Raw genomic sequence first — 23,414 nt, forward strand, 5'->3', positions numbered from 1 at the left:
AGAGAGAGTATTGAAAACAGCGAAAGAAAAATGGAATAATAAAGTGATACAGAATATTCAAATTAAACATGTTGAAAAAGTTTTGGATATTCCAAAGGAGAAACCATGCTGGGTGATTGGGTTAACTTATTGTGAGATGGAATATAAACCAAATGTTTTACAAGAGGTAGCAATTGGAGTCTATGGGATTCCACCACCTCCAAAGCCAACTTATAGCAATCCAGATAAGGATGTGTTGATTTTGGAAGATGAAAGTGGAAGAGTTGTATTGGATTTATCTGATGACAAATTTAATGATTTGGTATTTGTAACTGGATGCGTAATCGGAGTGTTGGGAATTCAGGTCGATATAGGTTTGTTTAAAATCATCGATATTATATTCCCAAGTTTCCCGATTCAAAGAAAGATCAATTTATTAGTACCTTCTAGTGATATTGTAAATAATGATAATAATAAAATTGCTATAATTTCTGGGTTGGAAATTGATTTAGATGAGTTTGATATAATTAAAATGGAAATATTGAAAGAATATTTATTGGGATATTTAGGTAATGCCAATCAAATCAAAAATATTACTAAATTGATCATTGCAGGAAATTCCACCAAGACATTAGATCAAGATAGTGAATTAAGAAAAGATAATGATAGATTTAAATATGGAACTAAGGCTAAATCGAATTATAATTCAAAGGCAATGAATATTTTGGATGAATTTTTGAGTGAGATTTTGACTAGTCTACCAATTGATATAATGCCTGGGGAGTTTGATCCAACAGAGGTGAGTTTACCACAACAAAGTTTACACAAGATTTTTTTCAATAAATCCAAGAAGTATATTAAAACTGGGGATTTAAGATTATTGACAAATCCAGCATGGTTTGAAATTGATAATTTGAGAATTTTGGGTACAAGTGGACAAAATATCAATGATATATTAAAATACAATATACCAGTGAACAAAATTGAAAATAGTGAAAATGGTGAAAATAATAAAAATGTATTTGAAGATAATTATCAATTGAGAAAAAAGTATATTAAATCAACGTTATATTGGTCAAATATAATACCAACGGCACCGGATACATTGTCATGTTATCCCTATTTTGAGAAGGATCCATTTACATTGAATGAGACTCCACATGTATACTTTATTGGAAACCAACCAGAATATGGGTCTGAGTTTGTTAAATTAAAGGATGATATACAAGAGATTGGATATTCAAATGAGGTTGAAATGACTGAGAGTTTTAATGAAGAAGATCAGGATGAATTAATGATGGAAGTTGACAAGAATAGAATTGAAAACGGATCAAACAATGAATCAAACAGGGAGAATATAGTCCGTATTATATCTGTTCCCAAGTTTAAAGCAAGTGGAGAGATTGTTTTATTGGATACAAAGACATTAGAAACTGAGATCATTCGGATTAGTTAGTGCTGATAAATACACGGTTTGTGTAGATGTGTATATCAGATCATGAATTGATAATGTGAATGACAGGAAAAAGTGAGATATTAGAGGGAGATGGAAATGAGAGATTATGGACAAAGATGTGCAGTTGTGAATGTGAGTGTGAGTGTGAGTGTGATTGTGATGATGTTGATATATATTACGATAAAAGATATTATTTGGTAGGTGTATATAAGGTGTGTGGGTTTTGAAATTACAGGCAAATAAGTTACACGAACTAAAACTTGGTTTATATGAAAATAAGCCCAATCAAATGAAATCAAACTGAATTAAAAATGAATTAAAATAAAATTAAAACAAAATAAAACAAATTAGTATAGGATAATAAAAGATACATAAAACAAAGTTAAATATAGAAAAATAAGTAGGCAAAAAAAAGGAAAAAGGAAAAATGTAAGGAAAAAAATAAGAAACCCCATAAAACAATAAAAAACAAAATGGATTAAATTAAATTAAATATAGAAAAAAAAAAAAACGAAAAGAAAAAATCAAAATGAAAAATCAACTACAGAAAAACACAAGCTTTAAATCATTAATATATAAATTTAATATATTCTTAACATTAATTTTAGATCAATTATGCGGCAATAGCAGTAGCAGCTGGGGTTGGTGGACCAGCAGGAGCAGCAGGAGCAGCCTTTTTAGCAGCTCTTGTTTTTGCTGGTTTTGCCTTTGAAACCTTTGCAGCAGTTGTTTTCTTTGTAGCAGAAGCTGTTTTCTTTGTAGTTGATTTTTTAGTAGTTGTAGGTTTTTTAATTGAGGAAGATTTAGCGGGACTCTTTTTTGATTCAGATTTTTTTGTGTCAGCCTTTTTTGGTTCAGTTTTCTTAGAGTCTGCCTTCTTTATATCAGTTTTTTTTATATCAGATTTCTTTTTTGTTGAGGTTGAAGATGGTTCTGAGGTGGTGGAAGTTGTAGATTTTTGTTTTGATTTTGGAATTGGCTTTGAGGCTGTAGTTTTTTTGGCTGCCAAAGTTGGTTTCGTGGGTTTTTCTATTTTTTCCTTTGTTGACTTTGTTGGTTCCTTTTTAACTAATTTTACTGGGCCCGAAGGACCTTTTGGTTGCTGAAAGACCTTGTTGTCAACACCTTTTCTCAAGGCCAAATTAAATTGAGTATCAAAATTTGAAGAGTTAATTTTGTAATTGAGAGTGACATATTTCTTTAGGGCTTGTCTACTTGAACCTTTGCGATCTTTTAAAGCTAAGATGGCAGCAATGATCATTTCCTTATAGGGGGGATGTTCGGGAGTCTTTTTAGCATTTGCAGTCGTTGGACTGGTGGTAGCTGAGGTGGTGGTGGTGGCAGCTTTAGGCATGGCAGGATAGAAATTGAGGGATGAATAGATAAGAAAGAGAGATAACTGCAGGAATTATTTGAAAGTATTAGAATGACTGGAATAAGGAGAAAGGGCGAATAAATTTCAATATTAAAAATTAAAACAAATAAAACCAGATAAGGAAAAGAAAATAAACTAAAATCAGATAAAACAGAAGAGACTATTATACAAGACAGAAAAAAGGGAAAAAGAAAAACAGAAGGAAATCAATGAATATAAGAGCAAAAAAAGAGAGATGGATTCTTACAAAATCAAACAATCTCATCCAACCCATCCAGAAAGAAGATCGCTCTCAACAATGCAAACAGAAACGGGAGACTGTCCCAGATCCAGCGCTGTGGGCCAACCATCCCACAGCTAACACGGCCTCTCAACGCAGACAGAGCTTGGGGAGCACTGAGATGACGCCCTGTGGAAACGGGAGCAGGCAAGGAGCAGCGTGTGAGGAGATATACACCAGCTAAGGGATATTGTGGTCCATTTATTCAGGCTAAACAAAACAACCAGACAAAGGAGAACAAGCTGGAGCAGGGGCAGCAGCAGCAGCTGGAGCAGCAGCAGCAGGGGCACAGGCAGGAGCAGAGACAGAGGCAGTGAGAGTGCTGGCAGTACAGGGAGAACGAGAGACACGCCGGTTAGAAGAGCTTGTAGAGCGTGTATACAAGGAAGAAGAAAAAGAGCGCTATGCCCACCATTTTCACCATTGAGGTGTTGGACGAAAAGAGTCTGGAGAGCTTTGTGGAGGACGCCTTGATGTTGGTTACCAACGAGTTCATCTGGTTCGAGAGGTTGTCGAGCAAATTGGCATCCTGGTGGGAATCATGGTGGATTTCTTCCGTGATGGACCGTAGAGTAGAGAGTTTGGAGGCTAGCGCTTCAAATCTCACGTTGTTCTGGCAGCAAGAGATGTTAGTAAACCTGAATCACAAGCAGCAGAGCCAAAAACAGCAGCAAACGAAACTCACCTCCTGTTCTCGTTGAGCATATCGAGACATGATTGTTGAACAGTGTAATGATAGAGAGGAGCTGATGGTGCTCTTGATGGTCTCTTGATGGTGATGGTGAAAATGAGTGATAAACAGTGGAGATCAGCGCTTAAAGTGGATGAGAGCCAAAAAACAAACCAGGCATGTGCTGGGGAGCTGACATAAGCGCACGCTTTCTTAGATAAATAAACATATATTAATTTAATTACTCAGAAGTTACATAACACCACGGTTATACACGCCTAGTAACGCTTAATTGTGGCACGTTTTGATTAAGCAGTGTTACGTAATAATTCCTCCTTTTTTCAATGAGTCACCTTCTTTTTCTCTTTTGGGTGTGGTTGATATTAGTTTATATCTTTTTATTTATCATCAATTTCTTTGGTTACTTTCGCCTTTTTTAACTTTCGATTTATGATATTATCTCGATCACTGGAAGATTCGAAGTTCCGTACGAGTTTTATTTTAATCTGTTTTGATTATTCAACTGAAAAGAAAAAAATCATTCATATTGAGTTATTATCATCTTAATGGAATAAGAGATTGATAACGAAAAGGGACTTTTAATACTTTAAATCAAAAATTATTCAACATAATATAGCTAAATTATCTAGTCTTTCAACATCTTATTGGTACTATTTTATTCCTCTTTTTTTTTAGCGAATTTCATTTCAATTTACTTCCTTACTCTTTACTTATTAACTAAAAGCAAATAATGGCATTCTGATATTGTATTAATTTTATCTATATTTTTCCACGTTCATTTTCTTGTTGTTTTTTTTATCTAAAAAAAAAAAAATAAATAATAACTTTCAAAGGTTCCAAAGGCTACCAAAATTCATTAACAATTCATTAAAAATTATATAAATCATAAAAATTATAAAACTCTAAAAAAAATGATTGATAATTGTAACATTAATCTAAATATTGAATCTGTATCAAATTTATCTAAATTATCAAAATTGGCAAATAATAAATCATCTATATCTAAAAGTACTGACAATAATACAAACAACAACAATAATAATAGTAGCACTGATAATAATCAACTTCAAAACTTAAAGTGCACATCTGATGATATGCTTTCTTCAATTCCTGACCTAATTAATGATAACGATGATTATGAAAATCAAATTGATATCAATAACTCCAACAATTACTCAATTGATATCACAAATAACAATACACAAATAAATTATGATTCAGATTATTCCTTTAATTTTGTAAATTCCTCATTAAACTCTTTTAAAAATCAACTTTTTGATACTAATACTAATTCTATTACTACTACTTCTAATAATAATAATAAAAATATTAATGTTAATCTCAATATTACTCCAAACCCAAAAAACATCAATAACAAAATTCATAAACATGTTAATACCAGAAATTTTATTAACAATCTAATTATTCAAATTATATCCAATTTGGTTTACGTTAAATTCAAAACTGATAATACTCAAAGTCTTGAATCTAATAAAAATGAAACTGAAAATATTAACAAAAACAACAATAATATTAATAATACTACATCGCAAAATTTTCATATCTTTGTATTAAAAATCATCAAAAGATCAAATTTATCTTTAAATCACTTAATCTGCTCAACTTATTTTCTATTTAAATATAGATCAATTATTATTAATAACAATAATAATATCTTGAAAAATGATATTAAAAAATTATTTATTGCATCGCTAATTTTTACAAACCTTCCAATAAATAATAGTAATAATAAATTATCAATTAATATTTGGGCTCAATTAACTGGGTTGTCATTAACTGAGTTACTAAATTTAAAAAAACTATTTATTAATTTAATTACAAATAATAATTCAAAGATCAATTCAAATTTTTTATTCAAAATTAATTTGAAAGAGTATCAATTTTTCAAAAACAATTTGCTCAATTTAACAAAATTTTACATCTCAAATAAGAAATAATTACAAATCAATTACATTATTCTATTTGATTCTATTAGGCTTATTTTTTGCTTTTTCTCTTGCTTTACTCTTATTGTTTTTTACTTGTATACATATTTAGTTTATATATTATTGGACAGTATTTCTTTTCCTAAAACAGACGATGCATGCCAAAGCGTAAAAAGCGTATATATGCATATATGAGCATGGAAATCATAAACAGTTAAAAGTAAAATTGAAAATAAAACTGAAAATAAAACTGAAGCACAAAATCAAAACTGAAAAATAGATAAAAATTAGATGAAACTCGAAATGTTATAATAATAGAAATAATAGGAATAATAGGAATAATAAATAATAAATAATAAATAATAAAATAGTTATTTTTAACAAACATAACATAAAATGATCTTCAATAAAATATAAAAAATACTATAATTTGAAATCACTAGTCATCAACCAATTGAACAATTAAAATCAAAAGAATTCAAAAATTTATAAAAATTTATACAAAATTTGGATTAATGAAAATCACTTATTTTGACACGTTTATTAGTGGCTTCTGTTAATAAATTATCAGAATCTCTATTATGAAGTAGTTTACTTTTTGAATCAGAGTCCTTAGATGGATTCTGATCTTCATCAATAGTTTCATTCAAATCATAATCATAATCATCATTTTCATTTTCATTTTCATTTTTACTTAAATTATGATCATCATTTTGATTTAGATCTTGATCTTGGTTTAATTTTTTATTTGTTTTAGTTTTTTTTTTATTTATGCTAGGATTTATTTGATTGCTAGTTTCTTTAGAAAGCTTCTTTGGATTATCTTTATCGTTTTTGATTTTAATTTTTTCTTGGAGTTCTACTTGTTTTAAATTTTGGTTATATTCTTCATTATCTTTTAGTGCTTCATTTACGATTAAATGTCTTTCATCAGAAAAGGTTCTTGGAAGACTTTCATAAGTCATTAAATGACCTAAAATGGTTTCACCTTTTCTGTTTTTGGGTGATATATGATGTAATTCATAGCATTTATTTGTTAATAAGGAGAAACCGCCAGAAAAAGCCTTTTTAAGTTCGTTCATTTTAAAGGTGCCCTTACTTATATTATTATTTGGTATAAAAGGGTCTTGGATGACTAGATTGAAATTATGTCTATCGAATTTCTTTGAAATTGATAATTCTTGATAAATATATTTTGGGGCTAAAGATGGGCCACTAACAGCAGAGATTAAGATCGCAATATCGTTATAGTTAAAATTTTTCCCGTAAAGTTCAAAGAATTCAATTAATAAAGTGCCCAAGTTAGCTTCAGGGTTAATTGAGTTTGTTATGATCCTTGGATGAATCTTGAAAAACGTGTAAGCTAGGCAAATGATTGCAAAGCCACCAATACCACCGAAGTGAACATCATTTAGTTTTCTTGATTTAATAAATTGTTTTATAACTAGGATTAACTCACGTAGTCCATTAAATTCGTTTAGCCAAGATCTAATTAAACCTGCAGCCTTTAAACCAGTTTTTTGGTTGAAAGAGATATCTATTTTCAAGTTTGAGAATTTTTCTTTGATTCTAATAATGGGAACAGCTGTTTTGGTTATTGTTTCCATGAAGGAAGTGATTTTTTCATTTCTTAATAGAGAAGCAACTTTGAATAATAAGGATTTAGTGTCTGGATAGGATATTGTGTCATCGCATATGACAACCATATCGATATCGGAATCAGGTAGATATAAATCGGCAGCAAATGAGCCAAAGACATGAACGTGAGAGTTTGGAATATTAGAAGCTATTAAATTTCTGACTTTATTGAAACAGGTGTTTCTTTTGATTATTTCGTCTTTAGTTGGGGAAACATAATTGACAAAATCTCTAATTTCAGAGGATAGCCAGTCGGGAAATTCGATTAAATGAATATTATTGTGTTTTTTAATCCAAGGGTAGTCTATGTTTAGTGATTCAGGATTGATGGGGTAGTTATTAATTTGATCTTTAGCACGAGCAGATGAAGGTGTGTTTTCAAATTGAGAGTTTAACGGTTGATTTGGAGATTCGGTGTCAGAATTGATTAAAACATCGGAATTATCATCAGAATCCGAATGTGCAAATTCTATGAAATCGTCATTATTTTCAATTTCATGGTCTTCATTATCAAATAAATCGGCATTTTTATCAGCGCGGTTGTGAGTCTTGTTATTATGAGCCTGATTGCTATGAGATTGATGAATCGTGGTCGAACTATCAGTGCCAGAAACATTGTTAAAGTCTTCAAAAAACACATCCTCTGTATCTGCGGGATCAGCATCACCAGCATTTGAGGCATTCTTCAGCAGACCTGTCTCATCAGACTTTTCAAATTGAGTAAGGTCTAGATCATAATCGTCACCACCATTCTCATTCTCATTCCCATTATCATTATTATTATCATTATCATTTCCATTGTCATTGCCATTGTCATTGCCACTACGATGATCGTTCTGTTCCAGAGCTTGCACAGTGGAGTCATCATCGGCACGAGAAGCAGTCATTGAGTCTCCGTCGCCAACACCTACAGCATCACCTACAGCACACACCTCTCGAGCAGCATCCCATCTATCGTCGCCAGAAACAACTTCCCCAGCACTCAACACTCTGTCGCTGCGTCCGAACATCTTGCTGGGGTTCCTTCGGTGTTCCTCCACCTTCACCAAAAGACCCACGCGGGAGCACCGCCGCACGGTGTTTGTGTCCGCAGAAATCCGTTGGCGGTTTGCACGCGGCGCTGATTTCTGCTCCCGCCCTGCTGGTGCAGTTCCGTCTCGCTGGTGCCTGCAGTCTGCAGCGCGATGAGCGATGCCTGCAGCCCTGACCTGTATATAAAAACGTCAAAAGAACAGCGTTTCGTCCTTTATCTTTGGTGCTGCTTCTTCTGCTTCTGCTGCCTCTGCTTCGTCTGTTGCCTCTGACATCGTGCTCTCCACGCCCTTGCATTATGCCTGCTGCCACGTCTCAACCTGCCGTCATCTCGGCCCTGTCTTTTCTCATCTCCTTGAGGCCATTGTTGAAAGTATGTGCAAAAGTTCTGTTTTTTTCACTACCAAACCCTTGTGAGGTCTACTCGCTCAAATACTAATTGTTTTCTGCTTTAATTTTTTATTTCCTGTTTTAAAAGACTGCTCAGTTTTACTGGTATCTAGGCCATTTAATGGAAGTGTTTTCAATGGTATCCTTTACTGTATCAAATTTCTTACCTTCTCCGATTTCTTCAACTTCCAAATTTTTTTACACTTTGTCAATTTTCTCAATAATATTAACCTATTCAATCGTTATTTTAAAAACATATCCCTTGGGTTTCGTTAAAACTCTATTTTCAAATCCTTTGAAAATCATCAATGATAATAATGTCCAGTACCTTTTATTATCCATTTTTTTCTATTTAAATTTCAAAATCCAGTCTTTAATTCAAGGCTCTTTATACCCTTTCACGATCTACTCAGTTTTCCATTCTCTAAATTATTTCAGAGATTTAATTCTACCCATCTTACCTCTAATCAACACCAATCTTAAAACCAACATAAATACAAAGATTAACTACTTGATTAAAAACTACTACGAAACCTCACTAACTATAGCTGCCAACTCGGAATTAATTATAATTTTCCAACTAGTAATGGACATTATTAAAAAATTTGTAATTCTTTTTATTTATAGAAACACTCTACTAATATCGGAGATCTTCAAGCTATTCTTTATAACTTCCTTTTATCTAATCTTCATCAAAATTAGATATAACCAAAATAACTACATGAAAAATGTTGTCAATACCTATGACTACAAAATTAACGTTTTCTTATCTTCAAATCAAAGAATTCCTTCTTTCATTCAAAACTTTTGGTATAGCATTAGACATATGATTATCTTCTACCTATCTCCAATCAGCCTCCCTTCTCCTCCAAATAGGCGTTAGATAATTATCAGCAATAAATAAGAAATAATTAATAATTAATAATAAATAATCAATAATCAATAATCAAATTCAAATCACCTCTCATTGACACAATTATCTTCTCTTCTCTTCTGCTTCTGTATAAGATTATCCCTTACTCACTTCTTTATATTTGCTTAGTATACTATAGACCTTCTCTCACTTTATTTTATATACACTTCTTTTTTGTTCCCTCTCACATCTTTCCTCCCTTTCCTTTTCAAAACACAAAAACAACGTTTTTCTTCTCTTTCTTCTCTTTCTTCTCTTCCCTTCCTTCTCTCTCTCTCTTTTTGTTTTTTGCTCTCGATTTATGTTTGTTTTAATCGTTTTTCTATCCTTTTCCTCTGCAACTCATCAATAAACTAACAGCCACTAGTAACTAATTATTAATCACCATTCATTAGCTATTTTGTAATCTTTATCAAAAAAAACAGGAAAACCAATTAAAAGAACCAAAAACAATGTGGTTTCATCTTTATTTTAATCTTTATCTTCATTTCCTATTATACTCACTTGTTGCAACCAAATCTCTCGCTGCTTATACCTACCGCCCAGATATTCAAAACGAATTTGGTTCTTACATGAATCCCAATCCAAGAACTCCTTGTGAAGGCTCAGAACTAGAAAAATTAAACACCTGTGCTAACGACGTTTTATCGAAACTAGATGATTGTAAAGCTGATGATCTCGCTTGTGAATGTTGTGCACTTCAAAGTCTTAATCGAGACTGCTATGGTCTATGTCCTGGTTCTCCATCCGGCAATTTTTTAGCTGTATTATATGATGATTGTGAGTCTTTGAATGATGTTAACGCCTGTGGTTTGCCCTTCAAAAAGGAAGATGCGAAACCAATTTCCCATAGATTGAATTCAAATTCAAAATCAAAATCAAATACTTATCCAACAAATTACATCCATCATAATACAAATGACCCAATTCCAGTACTTAAATCAACTTTTGAATCAAAAGAAAAAGTCAAGTCTAAAGATATAAACAAAGAAAAACAAAAAATAACTCAAGATCAAGAAATTTTAACTTTAAAAGTTGATACCAACGAAATCGTATCAAAGAACTCAAAGAACTCAACAAATTCAACAATTATATCTCCATCCACCAATATCAACAATGATAACAATAAAAATGATTTCAACTCAAACTCAAACAGTACAATCAATTCGACTAATACAACCGATTCAAACAATATCGGAGTAAACACTGACCATTCCTCGATGGGCTCGATTATCAAAACAAGTTATCTTTCTTTTTTTATCTTCTTCTTTAGTTTTTGTATTGTTATTGTTTTAGATTAGGTTAAATTAGAGTCAATTTAGAATATATAGATTTTTGTAGTAAAAACTTAATAGAATAGAATAGAATAGAATAGAATAGAATATTAAAATATCATTTAAAATATTATTTAAAAAAATAAATGGAATGCCAAACTAGTCATGCTATCAATTGACTTCATCCATCCATTCCAATGTTTTCTTAATTCCATCTTCAAGACTAACTTGAGGTTTATAACCCAATAGAGCCTTAGCCTTGGTGATATTATGATAACGAAATGCACAAACAATTTTAACTCTAAATGGAGTTAATCCAGGTTCTTTTCCTGATAGCTTTGAGAAAAATTCAGATAAATATCCAACAACTATGGCAACAGATCTATTTAAAACAATGTTAAATTTATCAATATGTCCATCGGCTTTCCAAACAGTTCTAGCTAATGTCCAAAAATATGTTGGCGCATCGTTTGTAACAAAAAATGCTTCACCACCAATTTTTTTAGAATCAATTGGATCCAAGAATTTCAAAGCTGCTAAAACATGAGCATCAGCAACATTTCCAGCATAGGACCAATCAAATAAATTATTATTGTCCCCAATTTGAAATTTCGATTGTCCTAACTTGGCTACAGATCTTAACCCAGGAATCAATTGGCGATCTCCTGGCCCAAAGATTCCAGCTGGACGTAAAGCAACAGTCAAAAAATTGTCCTCAAATGAATTTGCTTTCAAAATCATATCTTCTGCTCTTGCTTTTGTATCATTATATCCATCCATGGGAACCTTTGGAATGGGCCATGATTCATCGGCATTATGAACATCTTGCCCATTGAATATAACACCAGCAGAAGAAGTATAAACTATCCCTCTGATTTTTAGTTCTTTTGCACATTCAATTAAATTTCTGGTTCCCTGAACATTAACTTTTTCATAAATTTCTTGTTTTAAACCATGCATTGGCGAAGCAGAATGAACAATGATATCACATTTACTTTTCAATATAGCAGATTTAACATCTTCAGGAGATGTCAAGTCACCTTGATGAAATATTATTTGTTTGGCGTCGAAAGTGAAATATGAAGCCAATTTTTCAGGTAATGGACGAACATCAAAAACATGAATTATTGGATGATTTGGAATTTGGTAGAATTGTTGGATTAAATGCAAACCCAAAAAGCCTGCACCACCAATCAATAGTACTGATTCGAGATGTTGTTGTTGCTCTGCCATTTAAAGATGAAATATAGCTATTCCCGAATTTTAAGAGATAACTACACCTCTGAGTAAATCGCTGATTGGAACTTATTTATCTCTAGAAATATCTCCACCATTGAAACACACACTATTTTTTTTGATTATCGAAAGTGCGATGCAGTACGAAAATACGAGAAATCCGGCCTCCCTGGCCACGGAAAATAGAAAGCGCGGAGAACGGATTTTAAAGTGGAAATACAGCAGATTTAACTCAATTCAATTCATTAGTGAAGGAAAAGATATAAAAATCCAAAGATATATTATAATTATACATTTATTATTGATCTATTATAACATAACTTAAATATTAGATGGGTAAAGCATGATTCTAACAGTGGCACCAAAAGTCTTAGCTGGCAAGTTTGATTTGAAAGTAGCACGAACAGCACCTGAATTACCATGAGTTCTGGTGATTTTACCCCAAATAACTCTGATTTTGGTTCCTCTGATTTCTTTAGAGGCTTTATAGACATAAGCAACACGTTTGCCTAAGTAGAATTTAGCATCTTCTGGTTTGGAAACACCCTCAATTTTGATCAAAGAAACGTTTGGGTTGGTAACACTTTTGCTTCTTTGGTAAGATACGTGTTTACCTTTAACGTATACTGTTAATAAAAAAAAATGAGTTAGTATTGTAATTCTATAACAACATAAAACTGAAACACATGAACAATTGTGAGTAAATAGATTATTAAATAGATTATTGAATAATTTAATATTGAAATTTGCAATAAAATTGAGATAATGACTGTTTCAATAATTATGACTAAAAATATAACTGGCTAAACCTTTTAAAGATTTTTTGGTTTTTGGTAGAAGCTATAATTTTTTCTACCCAAATTACTTTAAATAAATAAAAAAAATGTTTGAATTGATCGGTACTTTATTAAATTTATTAGATTTTTTTTAAAGTTAGTTTAAAATGTTTAATCATATTGTTCCTTCATATAATCGATTTAATCAAAAAGTAAGAGAAATTTTGTAAATCAATTGATTAAATTAATCATTCATCAATTCTTGTAATATCTATAATAAAACATTCACTACTGCAAAAAAAATAAACAGTATAATGATATATGAATTGAAAATAATCATTTGTTATCAGATTGAACTTTTAAAATTATAATATTTTCTATTCTAGTTGGTTATATTCTTGATAAAAAAATATATATTGTAGTTTTTTATAATATTAAATCCAATAAATTTACTTTAGTAATCTAGAAATTCTCTAATAAAAATATTTTAAATTGAAATTAAAATATAATCATGGAATTCTTAATTCAATTTTTAGCTTTTGAATTTAAATCAATGATTATAATATCAACAAATTCAATAGTGATATATTTTTGAAATTAATTGTGTTTAACATTGCTTTAATTTTTGGTGAATTTCCTCTGTATTCAATTAGAAAAACTTAATAAGTGATTAATTGGTATTAAATATATATCTAATTATGCCAAAAAATGATTTAATTTGGACCCAATTAGAAAATAATTTTAAAATATCTTAATTTTGTAATTTTTATATTTTCTTCAATTTTCCATTTGAAACATTATATTTATAATCGATTAATTGAAATAAAGTCTATTTAATCATAATTCATGTTTGGAATCCCTATAAATTAAATTAAAAACATACATCTATGTGATTCAGCCATTTCTAATATTATTATTTATTATTGATTATAGTGTTAAAATTCAAGCTTGTTGTTACTTTATTTTAGTTATATCAACAATTCAATTTTCACCACCAATGTTAAAAATTTAAATAATGTGACTAACAAATTGCCTAATTCCCAATAAAACTCGGTTCCAGGTGACTGGAACTAGAAAACCAAAGCAGGCCGCCCCTCAAAAAAGTGATGCAGTGTTATGAGCTTGTACAATCAAATAGCCCTATATAATATCACGCTGCATACTAGGGCTATATAAGTTAAGATGAGCCTTACAATTTTAATAAGCATGTATCAGCATTTTTGTAGCTGTTTTTTTTTTTAACAAATTATCATTTAAATTTTTAACAAAAATCAAAAGTTTTCAACTTTGTTGTAATTCTTTATCCAAAATAAGTAATCATATTAATTTTCAAATTCACAGATGCATCAAAAAGGTTGTATGGCCGAGAGGTCTAAGGCGTCCGACTCAAGTTCCAAGTAACTTTCACTTAAGAAAGTGAGTAATCGGATCTCGAAAGAGGCAGGAGTTCGAACCTCCTTGCAACCATTATTTTTTACATTTTTCTTGTGTGGTAACCAGACTGCTGGTCTTGCTAGTTTTTGCGTTCCCGCTTAGCTGGCTGATATTAGAGCATGTGTCGCACGCGTCAGGTGCGCCGTGTTTAAAGTGGGCTGAAACTGGGGAAAAAACCTCTACAATTCCCGCTCCGGCCCCAAAAACAGCGCATGCTCGCCAAACAGCTTGTTGTTATTGGAGGATTTCCTTCACGCTCCCGCTCTGTTCCACCCGCTGTTCGGAAGCACTGCACACTGTGCACATTTTACTAGATAGCATATATAGGTTATCTTAGAAACAATAGTGGTTAGCGTGGCTTTTTCTGACGCAGTTATTGGGAACAGCGCCGGCTCTGCTAAATGCACACATCTGCTTTTTTTCCACAGTCATGATTTTCTCCAGAAGCGCCAAATTGGGTTATTCCCAGTGACGGTTTGAAGATCGACTCTATTACGGAATATTGTGGTATAAATATATTTCAATTCATTGATCGTATCCAATACTTTCTATCATTAATTGATCATATTCTTCTGTCAATTATCCTTGTTTTCTTTTGGTTCATACCTGTAAATACAACCTCTGCCCTTTTCAATTCACATCCTCAAAATGTTTTCTGCCAGACGTCAATTAATCAACTCATTCAGACAATTTTCCACTTCCTCAATTAATAACTACAAAGTCTCTGTTTTGGGTGCAAATGGTGGTATTGGTCAACCTTTATCTTTGTTATTGAAACTAAATCACAAAGTCACTGATTTAGCTTTATACGATTTAAGAGGTGCTCCAGGTGTCGCAGCTGATGTCTCTCATATCCCAACTAATTCAACTGTTAAGGGTTATACCCCAGATAATGACGGTTTAGCTACCGCCTTAAAGGGTTCTGATGTTGTCATTATTCCAGCTGGTGTTCCAAGAAAACCTGGTATGACTAGAGATGATTTATTCAACACTAATGCTTCAATTGTCGCTTCTTTAGCCTTAGCTGTTGCCGAAAACTCTCCAAATGCTGCCATTTTAATCATCTCAAACCCAGTCAACTCAACTGTTCCAATTGTAGCTGAAGTCCTTAAATCAAAGGGTGTCTACAACCCAAAGAAATTGTTCGGTGTGACTACTTTAGATGTCATCAGAGCTTCAAGATTTATTTCCGAAGTTGCCAACACTGATCCAACCAAAGAACAAGTTACCGTCGTTGGTGGTCACTCTGGTATCACCATTGTACCTCTAATCTCCAAGACTCTTCACAAAGACATTGCTAAGGATGTTAAAGATGCTTTAATCAACAGAATCCAATTTGGTGGTGATGAAGTTGTTAAAGCTAAAGATGGTGCCGGTTCTGCTACATTATCAATGGCTACTGCTGGTGCAAGAATGGCCAACTCTGTTTTGTCTGGTTTATCTGGTGAAAAGGACATTATTGAACCAACTTTCATTGACAATCCTTTATACAAATCTGAAGGTGTTGAATTCTTCTCCTCTCCTGTTACTTTAGGCCCAGATGGTGTTCATGAAATTCACACTTTAGGTACTATCGCTGGTTTTGAAGAAGAGATGATTGCAGCTGCTAAAGAAACCTTGAAGAAAAACATTCAAAAGGGTGTTGATTTCACTGGACAATTCTTAGCAAAACAAAAATAATTTAATATGGATTTATCTTGAATTAACTAATTTTACATAAACTTATTTATTTATTTATTTATTTACTTATTTATTTTATTAATCAGTCTTATCTTTCATGTGTTAACGATTATACAAACAACCAATTTCAATAAATTTTTTTTAGTTTAGAATTGTTTTGAAAATATTAAAACGAAAAGAAAAGAAAAAAAGAAAAATTAAACAAATTAATATTCTATTTTGATACTATTTTAATCAAGCTATTCAATCAAATTATTTAATCAAGATATTTAATACCAGATTGATCTAATTCATCAACACGAACTTTTAATGGTGGGACAATCATTTCATATGCCACAGTTTCTGCTTCTTCGTTTGTAATATCCTTTTCAACATATAGAGTACATGCTAACCCATCTTCATCAACTGGATACAAAAACTCTCTTCTTTTTTTATCCAACTTGGGTTCTTTGTCATATACTGTCAACTTATCTTCGTATTTAATAGGTCCAGGAATCTTTGAACGACCGATTAATTGATAGTTCTCATCGTTTTCAATTGGAACTATTGTAGAGTAATTTCTTCTTGGTAAATATTGAGAATCGACTTGTGTATTATCATACCCTAAATCAATATCTTTTTTGAAAATTGGTACCATATCTTCATCAGTACGATCTCCAAATGAATGGACATTATTCCTTTGGCAATTAAATAACATTTTAGGTACCGCTGCTGGTGGTGGAACATTAACAATAGCGGATGAAATCAAATTGATCATGAAATATGGATCTTGTTGTGGAATAGAAGAAATCTTGGAACTCTTTGCTTGAAACCTACCAATTGCACATAAATGAACATCTCCACTTAAAATTGTTATTCTAACTCCATTATTTGCTTGGAATAACTGAAGTCTTTGTAAAAATTTGTTTCTTTCGGCTTTATGATTATCTGAACACCAATGATCGTTCAAGTCATCCAATATTTCAACTTCTCCATCAAATACTTGAAAGATACCTCCACCGAGATTCCAACTTTGTAAAAACCCGCCAATAGTTTTAGTTACTTGATGTGAGAGCAAAGTTTCTAAAAAGACCAATCTTGGGTACATAATTGGGACACCCAATAGTAGCAAAATGTGTTTAATTTCGCCATTTGATTGATTAATCTCGTATTGCAATCTTTCGAAAATCAAATCATAAGTATCCTGAAAAACAATTTCTTCAACAGTTCTTTCCGTTCTGCAATCCAAACCTAAAACCGCAATTTTCTTGCCCAAACGAACATAAACGGAGTGAGAATATTGATGAATATAAGGACCGATTTTTCTCCCAATGATCCAACTACTTTCTGTATGCAATTGTTCCATTGGGGAAGTGTGGTGTTGAAAGATTAGATAATATTTGTAAGCACTTTCGCCTAAACCTCTAAACATAGGAGAGCCATTAGTTTGGGTATTATATGAACCAAAGCCGTCGATAATATCATGGTCATCGAAGATATTGACCGATGGAATAGAGGACATTGCCTTTGGGAATAACTTGATCCAGGTTGGATCTTTAGTACCATAAAGAAAACCATCACCAAACCAATCCAAATAATGTTCCAAATAAAACTGATTGAAGGATTCTAAATCTTCCTGACCCATGATTTTTTCTTTACGTTCTTGGGTATCGGCTTCAAGGTAGCTTTTATACAATACATTTTTTTCCTTAACTGCATCACAATAGATTTGATCACCACCACCAATCATTACGTGGTAGTGTAAAGATTGATGTTTTTTGAGTAAATCATACCATAGAGTGCCTTTGTAAGTGGAAGTATCAGTTTTGAATGAGAACCCATTACAAGAGAATGATAAGATGTTCATTGATTGATTAATATTTGGAAGGAAGAATTCATATTCAGGTTTAGTTTGGCCATTGATGAAATATTTACATTTTTGTTGGAAATCCACTAGATTTAAATTGATCTCATATCTCCAGAATAAGAAATTTTTCTCTTGGTAGAACAAAGTTGAGGGAAAGGAACCAGTTAAGACTTCAATATCACTAGCATAAGCAGAATTTTGTGGAGGATATAAAGGACCTAAGTTGAAATTGACTTCGGGAGGCATGAGGGAATAGCCTTCGGTGGTTGAGAATTCTGTTGACGTAACAATTAACATTGAAGCTCTGTAGCTACTTGAATTATTTTCTAGAGTACCTAATAGTCTTAAAATCGGGCCACACCTTAAATCAATTGGTGGACAGCCAATTGATTGAACCTTGAAAGCTGGATGAACATCGTTTGAAACTGAGTATTCTTTGTAATACGTTAGATTTTCATCTAGTGGTCTAAACCACTCAGCTTTGGGGATCCACGTAGCAGACATGTTATGAGAATAAGAATATACGAGATAAGGGAATAATTTGTTGATGAAGCAAGCAAGTCAAAAATTAAAAGCAGGGAACTAGGGACAACAGAAAGATGGCAATCTAGAATAATGTCGTGTGAAGATCAAATAGTAACCTGGATGAAACTGGCAAAACTGGCAAAACTGGTGAGAATGATCTCAGATAATTCAGAATCACAGTGACTCAAAATTAACACTGGAAAGAGAACTACTGTATTTCCTGGTGAGAGAGGAAAAGATAAGAGAAAAAAGACAAAAAGAAGGAAAAGTTGCTGTTAAATAGAAGCCAGAGGTAGAGTAATGCCAATTGAGTTCAACTCTAAACAGCACGATGATTACATATGAAATGAAATTATTGGGTGGGAAAACTGGCTAATTTTTCTTTTCTCGTTTCCTTTTCCACCTTAGTATAGAGCTGATAAAAGCGCAACCATTGCTGTGGCCGCAACATGGCTATGTACAGAACTGCACAGAAGGTTGGATCAAATGTGCTTTCCGTCTCTGTGGATCCGCTCCCGCTTGTTGAGACCAGCACAGCGGGTGTGGTCTTTTACACGTGCTCAGAAGATTCCAGAAGAAAGTTGCGGGTATTATGCACGTGACGCTGCGTGGCGAAATTCTGGAGGAGAGATAAAAAAGAACTGCACTGAATTCGCTTTTTGGGCTGCTCAGCTTCAGGTTCAGGAGAATCAGCTACTATCGACATGTCTGACACTATTGATATAATAATCAAGTATGTATGAGCCACTGCGAATGCTGTGTTATTGTCTGTGCGCAATTGTTACTAACTCTGTCGCTCTTGTGATTTTTCTCTCCTGCTAGATCTGCTGAAAAGAAGTATAATATTAGTGTTCCATCGAGCACTCTGATTTTGGATTTCAAGAAACACATTGAAACTAAAAGCTCGATACCTTCCAATCGCCAGCGTTTGATTTATTCCGGAAGAGTCTTGAAAGATAAGGAGACTTTGGCGTTCTATAAAGTGCAATCTGGTCACACAATCCATCTTGTCAAAGGCGCTGCAAAACCTGCTCCAGGAAATGCAAACACTCTGGCTAACAGTTCTAACCAGTCAACCTCATCAACCCCCAATTCATCCACCAACAATCCCAGTTCTAACAACAATATACCCTCTTCGACTAACATGGCTACGGGCACCGGAGCTTTTAATCCATTGGCTGATATAACCGGCGCCAGATTTGCAGGTTATGGCCCACAATTTTCGCCACAAAACATTTTACATCAAATGAACTCAATGGGTTTATCAAATGCAAGTGGGGAAATGCCCTCTGATGAACAAATGGAAAGAACAATGAATAACCCAATGTTTCAAGAAGGGATGAGATCAATGCTCAGAGACCCTCAAATGATTGACTATTTGATTGAGCAATCTCCACAACTAAGAGCAATGGGTCCAATGGTCAGACAAATGTTGCAATCCGAACAATTTAGAGAAATGATGACTAACCCTCAAATGATGAGAAATGCAATGGAAATGCAAAGATCAATGCAACCCGGTGGTGCTGGTCCCGGTCCCGTTAATCCTTTTAGTTTCAATTCACCAACTGCTCCATCTCCAACATCTGCTTTTCCTGCCCCAGGCGTACCTAGTTCTCAAACTAATAGCGGCGATTCCACAATTGCCAATGCTGGAAGTAATACTACCACCAATGATAGCAATAATAATAGTTCTACTACTACAGGCAGTAATACCGCTAATAGTGCCGCAAACCCCACATTTCCACCATTATTTTCTCCATGGGCAATGTTTCCTCCTTTGAACTCAAACAATCCTGCTAACCCAACTCCAAATCCCGCGTCAAACCAGTTTATGGATCAATTCTTAAGCATGATGCAACAGCAAGGTGCTAACCCAGCTACTGCTCCCCCAGTTGACACTAGGCCACCTGAAGAAAGATATGAATCTCAGTTGCGTCAATTGAACGACATGGGGTTTTTCGAATTTGATAGAAACATCGCTGCATTAAGACGGAGTGGTGGAAGCGTTCAAGGTGCAGTAGAATATCTATTGAATGGAGATGTCTAAAATAAAAACTTCATTATTATACAAATTTTCTAGTTTTTTTCTAGTTTTTTTTTATTTTTTTCATTTTTTTCCATTTTTGTTTCTTTTTGTTTTTTTAGATTTATACTCATCTGGTTTTATTTAATCATTTAATCATTTACAGTTTCTCTTATTTCCCTAATAGTTTTTTAATTTAATAAAATTTCACTTAGTCATAACCACTCCAAAGGCGTAATAAAACGTTATCCTACAAAATAAATAGGTAATGTTTTACTGATCATTGCACCACTTCTCATACGGGAACACGAAGGTTAAACCCTTAGAAATATGAAAATACTTCAGAAAAAGTGCTGCACCCAAGATCAATAAATCTTCCGAAGAAGATTAGTCTTCTGTTAACTAGAACATAAAGTATAACTATATCCACCATTTCATGGATCCGACCAAACGATCTAACCTCGTGGGAATGCTTTAATGTTATAATCAACAGTGAATATTGCGTTAAGAAAAAAAAAAGGAAGAAAGCAAAAGAAAACACAAACGAAAAAAAATTGTTTTTAGCACCTTCCGAAGCTAGCCCGGGTAACGAAAACCGAATCTGTTTTCTCAGGTCTGAGTGCCGGCTCATTCACGTGGTCAATTTTTTCAGTAATTTTTCATTTGCCTAAATTGAGCTCGTTCCATTGAGAGCATCTTCAGGAGCCTGTATTTATCAAATACATTGGATCTGTTGATCTCTTCAAGCAGTGGGCATTATATGACACCGAAAATACACCTGTGCTGGATATGTTGAGATCTGTGTTGTCGACAAGTATGTTTGCACTGCGTTTATCTTGCTCAAATTCTCGGTTTCTGTTTTACTAACTCGATTTCAAAGAGCTTTGCTTCAAGCCAATTGTAGCTTCCACCATAAAGTTCAGAAACTTTTCTGCTCTTTCCTATCGATTTAATGACGCTAAAACACCAAAGGACCAGCAAGGATTTGATTCGGAAAATATCGAGGATCTGGGGAGTCTGGGCGACCCCAATCCAGATGTGAATTCACAATTCAATGGCGAGCCTATTGATATCGATAAAATTCTTTCACTCGAAAATGAATTATTTGGTAATTATAAAAAAATAAAAGAGTTTGAAGAGCTAGACACATTTTTATCTGATCCTAAAGTATTATCAGTTCTAAACAACAAGTCTAAAGTCTCACTTTCTAAAACAGATCAAAACAAAGATGAAAAGAATAAAAGAGTTAAAATTAATCAAAAAGAAGATCAAGAGAATACCGAAGACATTGAAACTAAAGAAAATGTTGAAGTTCAAGAAATTATTGAAGAGAAAACTGAAACAAGCAAAGACTTTGATAAAGAACAAAATACTTCTGAGGATCTTGTTTCGAATCCAACTGATAACACATTTCATTTATCACTTCATGAAGTTGAGAATAAAATTTTGGAATCATTTGAGTCTTCTGTTAAGAAATTTAATGAAATACCTTCAAATAAATTGGATGAATATTATGAAAGCTTACTAAACTATAATAAGTCGTTTAAAGAAAAGACATTGGATCAAGTCAAGTCAAATTTGGACAAGTCTTTACAAGAAAATCCAGCATTGGATCAAGATAAATTTATTAATGACAATTTCAATGAAATTTTAAGTAAAACTGATCCAAAGATTAAAAAATTAATTTTTGATGAAAATTCGTTAGATCTAATGAAGACTGAATTATCTGGATTAATCAATCATGTTTTAGAAACCGAAGAAGAAACTTCGAAAAAAAAATTGCTCGATGATATTTCAAAGAAAAAGAAAAAAATAAGCAGTAGCTTATCAAGTAATGCCGCTGAAATCTCCAAGGATCCAATGGATGAATTAGTTGATGATTTAACCAGTGTCTATTTGGATTTGGACGTTGAAAAAGAAAATATTATAAATGATGAAAACTTATCTTATTTGAAAAAGTTCCCAAACTTGAAATTTTCTGGAAAAGATGAATCATACTCTGATTCCGAAATATATTTGAGAAACTTGCATTTTTATAAAAAGAATTTAAATTTAGGCTCATCATTTGATGGTAATACATATTTCCCACATAATGATCTAAATATTAGAAAAACCAATCAAACCAGTTTATCTATCAATACATTATTGGCTTGTGGGGCACATTTAGGACAATCAAAGGCATTATTTAGATCATCGACACAGCCATTTATTTATGGGGTTTATAAGGGTCTTCATATTATTGATTTAAATAAAACTATATCATATCTCAAGAGAGCTTGTAAAGTTATTCAAGGTGTTGTTCAAAACAATGGATTGGTGTTATTTATTGGTACAAGAGATGGACAAGAAAAGGCATTACAAAACGCAGCATCTATTGTTAATGGATACTATGTTTCATCGCGTTGGATTCCAGGTACGTTGACCAATGCAACTGAGACTTCGTTATCACCAAAGAAGACGATAGTTGATCCGTTGAATAAGATTGTGAATGAAAATGTGAATGAAACTCAGACAAATAGTATAACCAAGCCTGATTTAATTGTTGTTTTGAATATGCTTGAGAATGAAGTTGTGTTGCAAGAGGCGATGAGGTGTAATATTCCTACAATTGGAATTGTTGATACAGATTGCAATCCAAGTCTCGTTACATATCCAATACCAGCCAACGATGATAGTATAAGATGCACGAATGTTATTACAACGATTTTGGCGTCGGCAGGATATAGGGGGAAACAAAAGAGATATGAGAATTATTCAACAATACAAAGTGGTAATGCTGATGCATCATCATTGTTGGTTGAAGATTAGAATTGAAGTATCGTAAGTATCGTAAGTATTGCAATTATAATGGTGATATGGTGATTGTTGATTGATTTTTCATGTATATAAACTTAGTAATTATTTAGATAATTTTCTTTTT

The 23,414-nt window shown here is 32.8% G+C and overlaps 13 protein-coding genes and 1 non-coding gene across 14 annotated transcripts in view; 8 read left to right on the forward strand and 6 right to left on the reverse strand.

The window, feature by feature from the left end:
• Positions 1 to 1,885, forward strand: part of POL31 (DNA-directed DNA polymerase delta subunit POL31) — a 2,081-nt gene extending 196 nt beyond the window's left edge. The window contains exon 1 of the mRNA XM_020193560.1: positions 1 to 1,885. This exon is cut by the window's left edge and continues 196 nt beyond it. Coding sequence (XP_020046431.1) covers positions 1 to 1,435 — 1,435 coding nt within the window. The 3' untranslated portion in view covers positions 1,436 to 1,885.
• Positions 1,886 to 2,468: 583 nt separating this feature from the next.
• On the reverse strand, positions 2,469 to 2,705 carry HHO1 (histone H1; the record flags this gene model as incomplete). Its single annotated transcript, XM_020189840.1, has 1 exon — positions 2,469 to 2,705. A coding segment is annotated over one exon (237 nt), but the record flags the coding sequence as incomplete, so codon positions are not given.
• Positions 2,706 to 3,445: 740 nt separating this feature from the next.
• Positions 3,446 to 3,703, reverse strand: SFT1 (Sft1p; the record flags this gene model as incomplete). The annotated part of the gene is made up of 1 exon (XM_020190673.1): positions 3,446 to 3,703. A coding segment is annotated over one exon (258 nt), but the record flags the coding sequence as incomplete, so codon positions are not given.
• A 989-nt stretch (positions 3,704 to 4,692) lies between these two features.
• ASCRUDRAFT_71164 (uncharacterized protein) lies at positions 4,693 to 5,739 on the forward strand (the record flags this gene model as incomplete). The annotated part of the gene is made up of 1 exon (XM_020191896.1): positions 4,693 to 5,739. One exon carries the CDS (start codon positions 4,693 to 4,695, stop codon positions 5,737 to 5,739), a length of 1,047 nt encoding a protein of 348 aa, XP_020046434.1.
• Positions 5,740 to 6,239: 500 nt separating this feature from the next.
• ASCRUDRAFT_36576 (Nucleotidyltransferase) lies at positions 6,240 to 7,685 on the reverse strand (the record flags this gene model as incomplete). The annotated part of the gene is made up of 1 exon (XM_020190698.1): positions 6,240 to 7,685. A coding segment is annotated over one exon (1,446 nt), but the record flags the coding sequence as incomplete, so codon positions are not given.
• Positions 7,686 to 8,872: 1,187 nt separating this feature from the next.
• Positions 8,873 to 9,670, forward strand: ASCRUDRAFT_36456 (uncharacterized protein; the record flags this gene model as incomplete). Its single annotated transcript, XM_020190692.1, has 1 exon — positions 8,873 to 9,670. A coding segment is annotated over one exon (798 nt), but the record flags the coding sequence as incomplete, so codon positions are not given.
• A 482-nt stretch (positions 9,671 to 10,152) lies between these two features.
• On the forward strand, positions 10,153 to 11,001 carry ASCRUDRAFT_71166 (uncharacterized protein; the record flags this gene model as incomplete). Its single annotated transcript, XM_020191897.1, has 1 exon — positions 10,153 to 11,001. One exon carries the CDS (start codon positions 10,153 to 10,155, stop codon positions 10,999 to 11,001), a length of 849 nt encoding a protein of 282 aa, XP_020046437.1.
• A 72-nt stretch (positions 11,002 to 11,073) lies between these two features.
• On the reverse strand, positions 11,074 to 12,290 carry ERG26 (sterol-4-alpha-carboxylate 3-dehydrogenase (decarboxylating)). Its single transcript, XM_020189361.1, has one exon. The coding sequence runs from the start codon at positions 12,205 to 12,207 to the stop codon at positions 11,146 to 11,148; it is 1,062 nt and encodes a 353-aa protein (XP_020046438.1). The 5' UTR covers positions 12,208 to 12,290; the 3' UTR covers positions 11,074 to 11,145.
• Positions 12,291 to 12,408: 118 nt separating this feature from the next.
• Positions 12,409 to 13,931, reverse strand: ASCRUDRAFT_76641 (60S ribosomal protein eL33). The gene is made up of 2 exons (XM_020193561.1): positions 13,870 to 13,931; positions 12,409 to 12,836 (listed from the first exon to the last, which is right to left on the reverse strand). Exons 1-2 carry the CDS (start codon positions 13,886 to 13,888, stop codon positions 12,532 to 12,534), a joined length of 324 nt encoding a protein of 107 aa, XP_020046439.1. The 5' UTR covers positions 13,889 to 13,931; the 3' UTR covers positions 12,409 to 12,531.
• Positions 13,932 to 14,339: 408 nt separating this feature from the next.
• ASCRUDRAFT_t112 lies at positions 14,340 to 14,453 on the forward strand. Its single transcript has one exon. It is a non-coding gene; the product is annotated as a tRNA-Leu (tRNA).
• Positions 14,454 to 15,068: 615 nt separating this feature from the next.
• Positions 15,069 to 16,100, forward strand: MDH1 (malate dehydrogenase MDH1; the record flags this gene model as incomplete). The annotated part of the gene is made up of 1 exon (XM_020190682.1): positions 15,069 to 16,100. The coding sequence occupies one exon, from the start codon at positions 15,069 to 15,071 to the stop codon at positions 16,098 to 16,100; it is 1,032 nt and encodes a 343-aa protein (XP_020046440.1).
• Positions 16,101 to 16,356: 256 nt separating this feature from the next.
• On the reverse strand, positions 16,357 to 18,450 carry ASCRUDRAFT_81583 (uncharacterized protein; the record flags this gene model as incomplete). Its single annotated transcript, XM_020194631.1, has 2 exons — positions 16,357 to 18,307; positions 18,392 to 18,450. 2 exons carry the CDS (start codon positions 18,448 to 18,450, stop codon positions 16,357 to 16,359), a joined length of 2,010 nt encoding a protein of 669 aa, XP_020046441.1.
• A 704-nt stretch (positions 18,451 to 19,154) lies between these two features.
• DSK2 (ubiquitin domain-containing protein DSK2) lies at positions 19,155 to 20,595 on the forward strand. The gene is made up of 2 exons (XM_020193562.1): positions 19,155 to 19,204; positions 19,294 to 20,595. The coding sequence occupies exons 1-2, from the start codon at positions 19,176 to 19,178 to the stop codon at positions 20,516 to 20,518; spliced, it is 1,254 nt and encodes a 417-aa protein (XP_020046442.1). The 5' UTR covers positions 19,155 to 19,175; the 3' UTR covers positions 20,519 to 20,595.
• A 624-nt stretch (positions 20,596 to 21,219) lies between these two features.
• On the forward strand, positions 21,220 to 23,411 carry MRP4 (mitochondrial 37S ribosomal uS2m domain-containing protein). Its single transcript, XM_020191067.1, has 2 exons — positions 21,220 to 21,308; positions 21,375 to 23,411. The coding sequence occupies exons 1-2, from the start codon at positions 21,284 to 21,286 to the stop codon at positions 23,300 to 23,302; spliced, it is 1,953 nt and encodes a 650-aa protein (XP_020046443.1). The 5' UTR covers positions 21,220 to 21,283; the 3' UTR covers positions 23,303 to 23,411.
• Positions 23,412 to 23,414: the final 3 nt, after the last annotated feature.

This window comes from Ascoidea rubescens (genome assembly GCF_001661345.1).
Source record: "Ascoidea rubescens DSM 1968 unplaced genomic scaffold ASCRUscaffold_9, whole genome shotgun sequence".
Classification (NCBI taxonomy): domain Eukaryota; kingdom Fungi; phylum Ascomycota; class Saccharomycetes; order Ascoideales; family Ascoideaceae; genus Ascoidea; species Ascoidea rubescens.

Bases quoted from the DNA above. Each gene is read 5' to 3' on its own strand.
- ERG26 (XM_020189361.1), bottom strand. From the start codon at position 12,207: ATGGCAGAGCAACAACAACATCTCGAATCAGTACTATTGATTGGTGGT.
- DSK2 (XM_020193562.1), top strand. From the start codon at position 19,176: ATGTCTGACACTATTGATATAATAATCAA. The intron at 19,205-19,293 runs GTATGTATGAGC...CTCTCCTGCTAG, and splicing joins ACTATTGATATAATAATCAA to ATCTGCTGAAAAGAAGTATA.
- MRP4 (XM_020191067.1), top strand. From the start codon at position 21,284: ATGTTGAGATCTGTGTTGTCGACAA. The intron at 21,309-21,374 runs GTATGTTTGCAC...TCGATTTCAAAG, and splicing joins GAGATCTGTGTTGTCGACAA to AGCTTTGCTTCAAGCCAATT.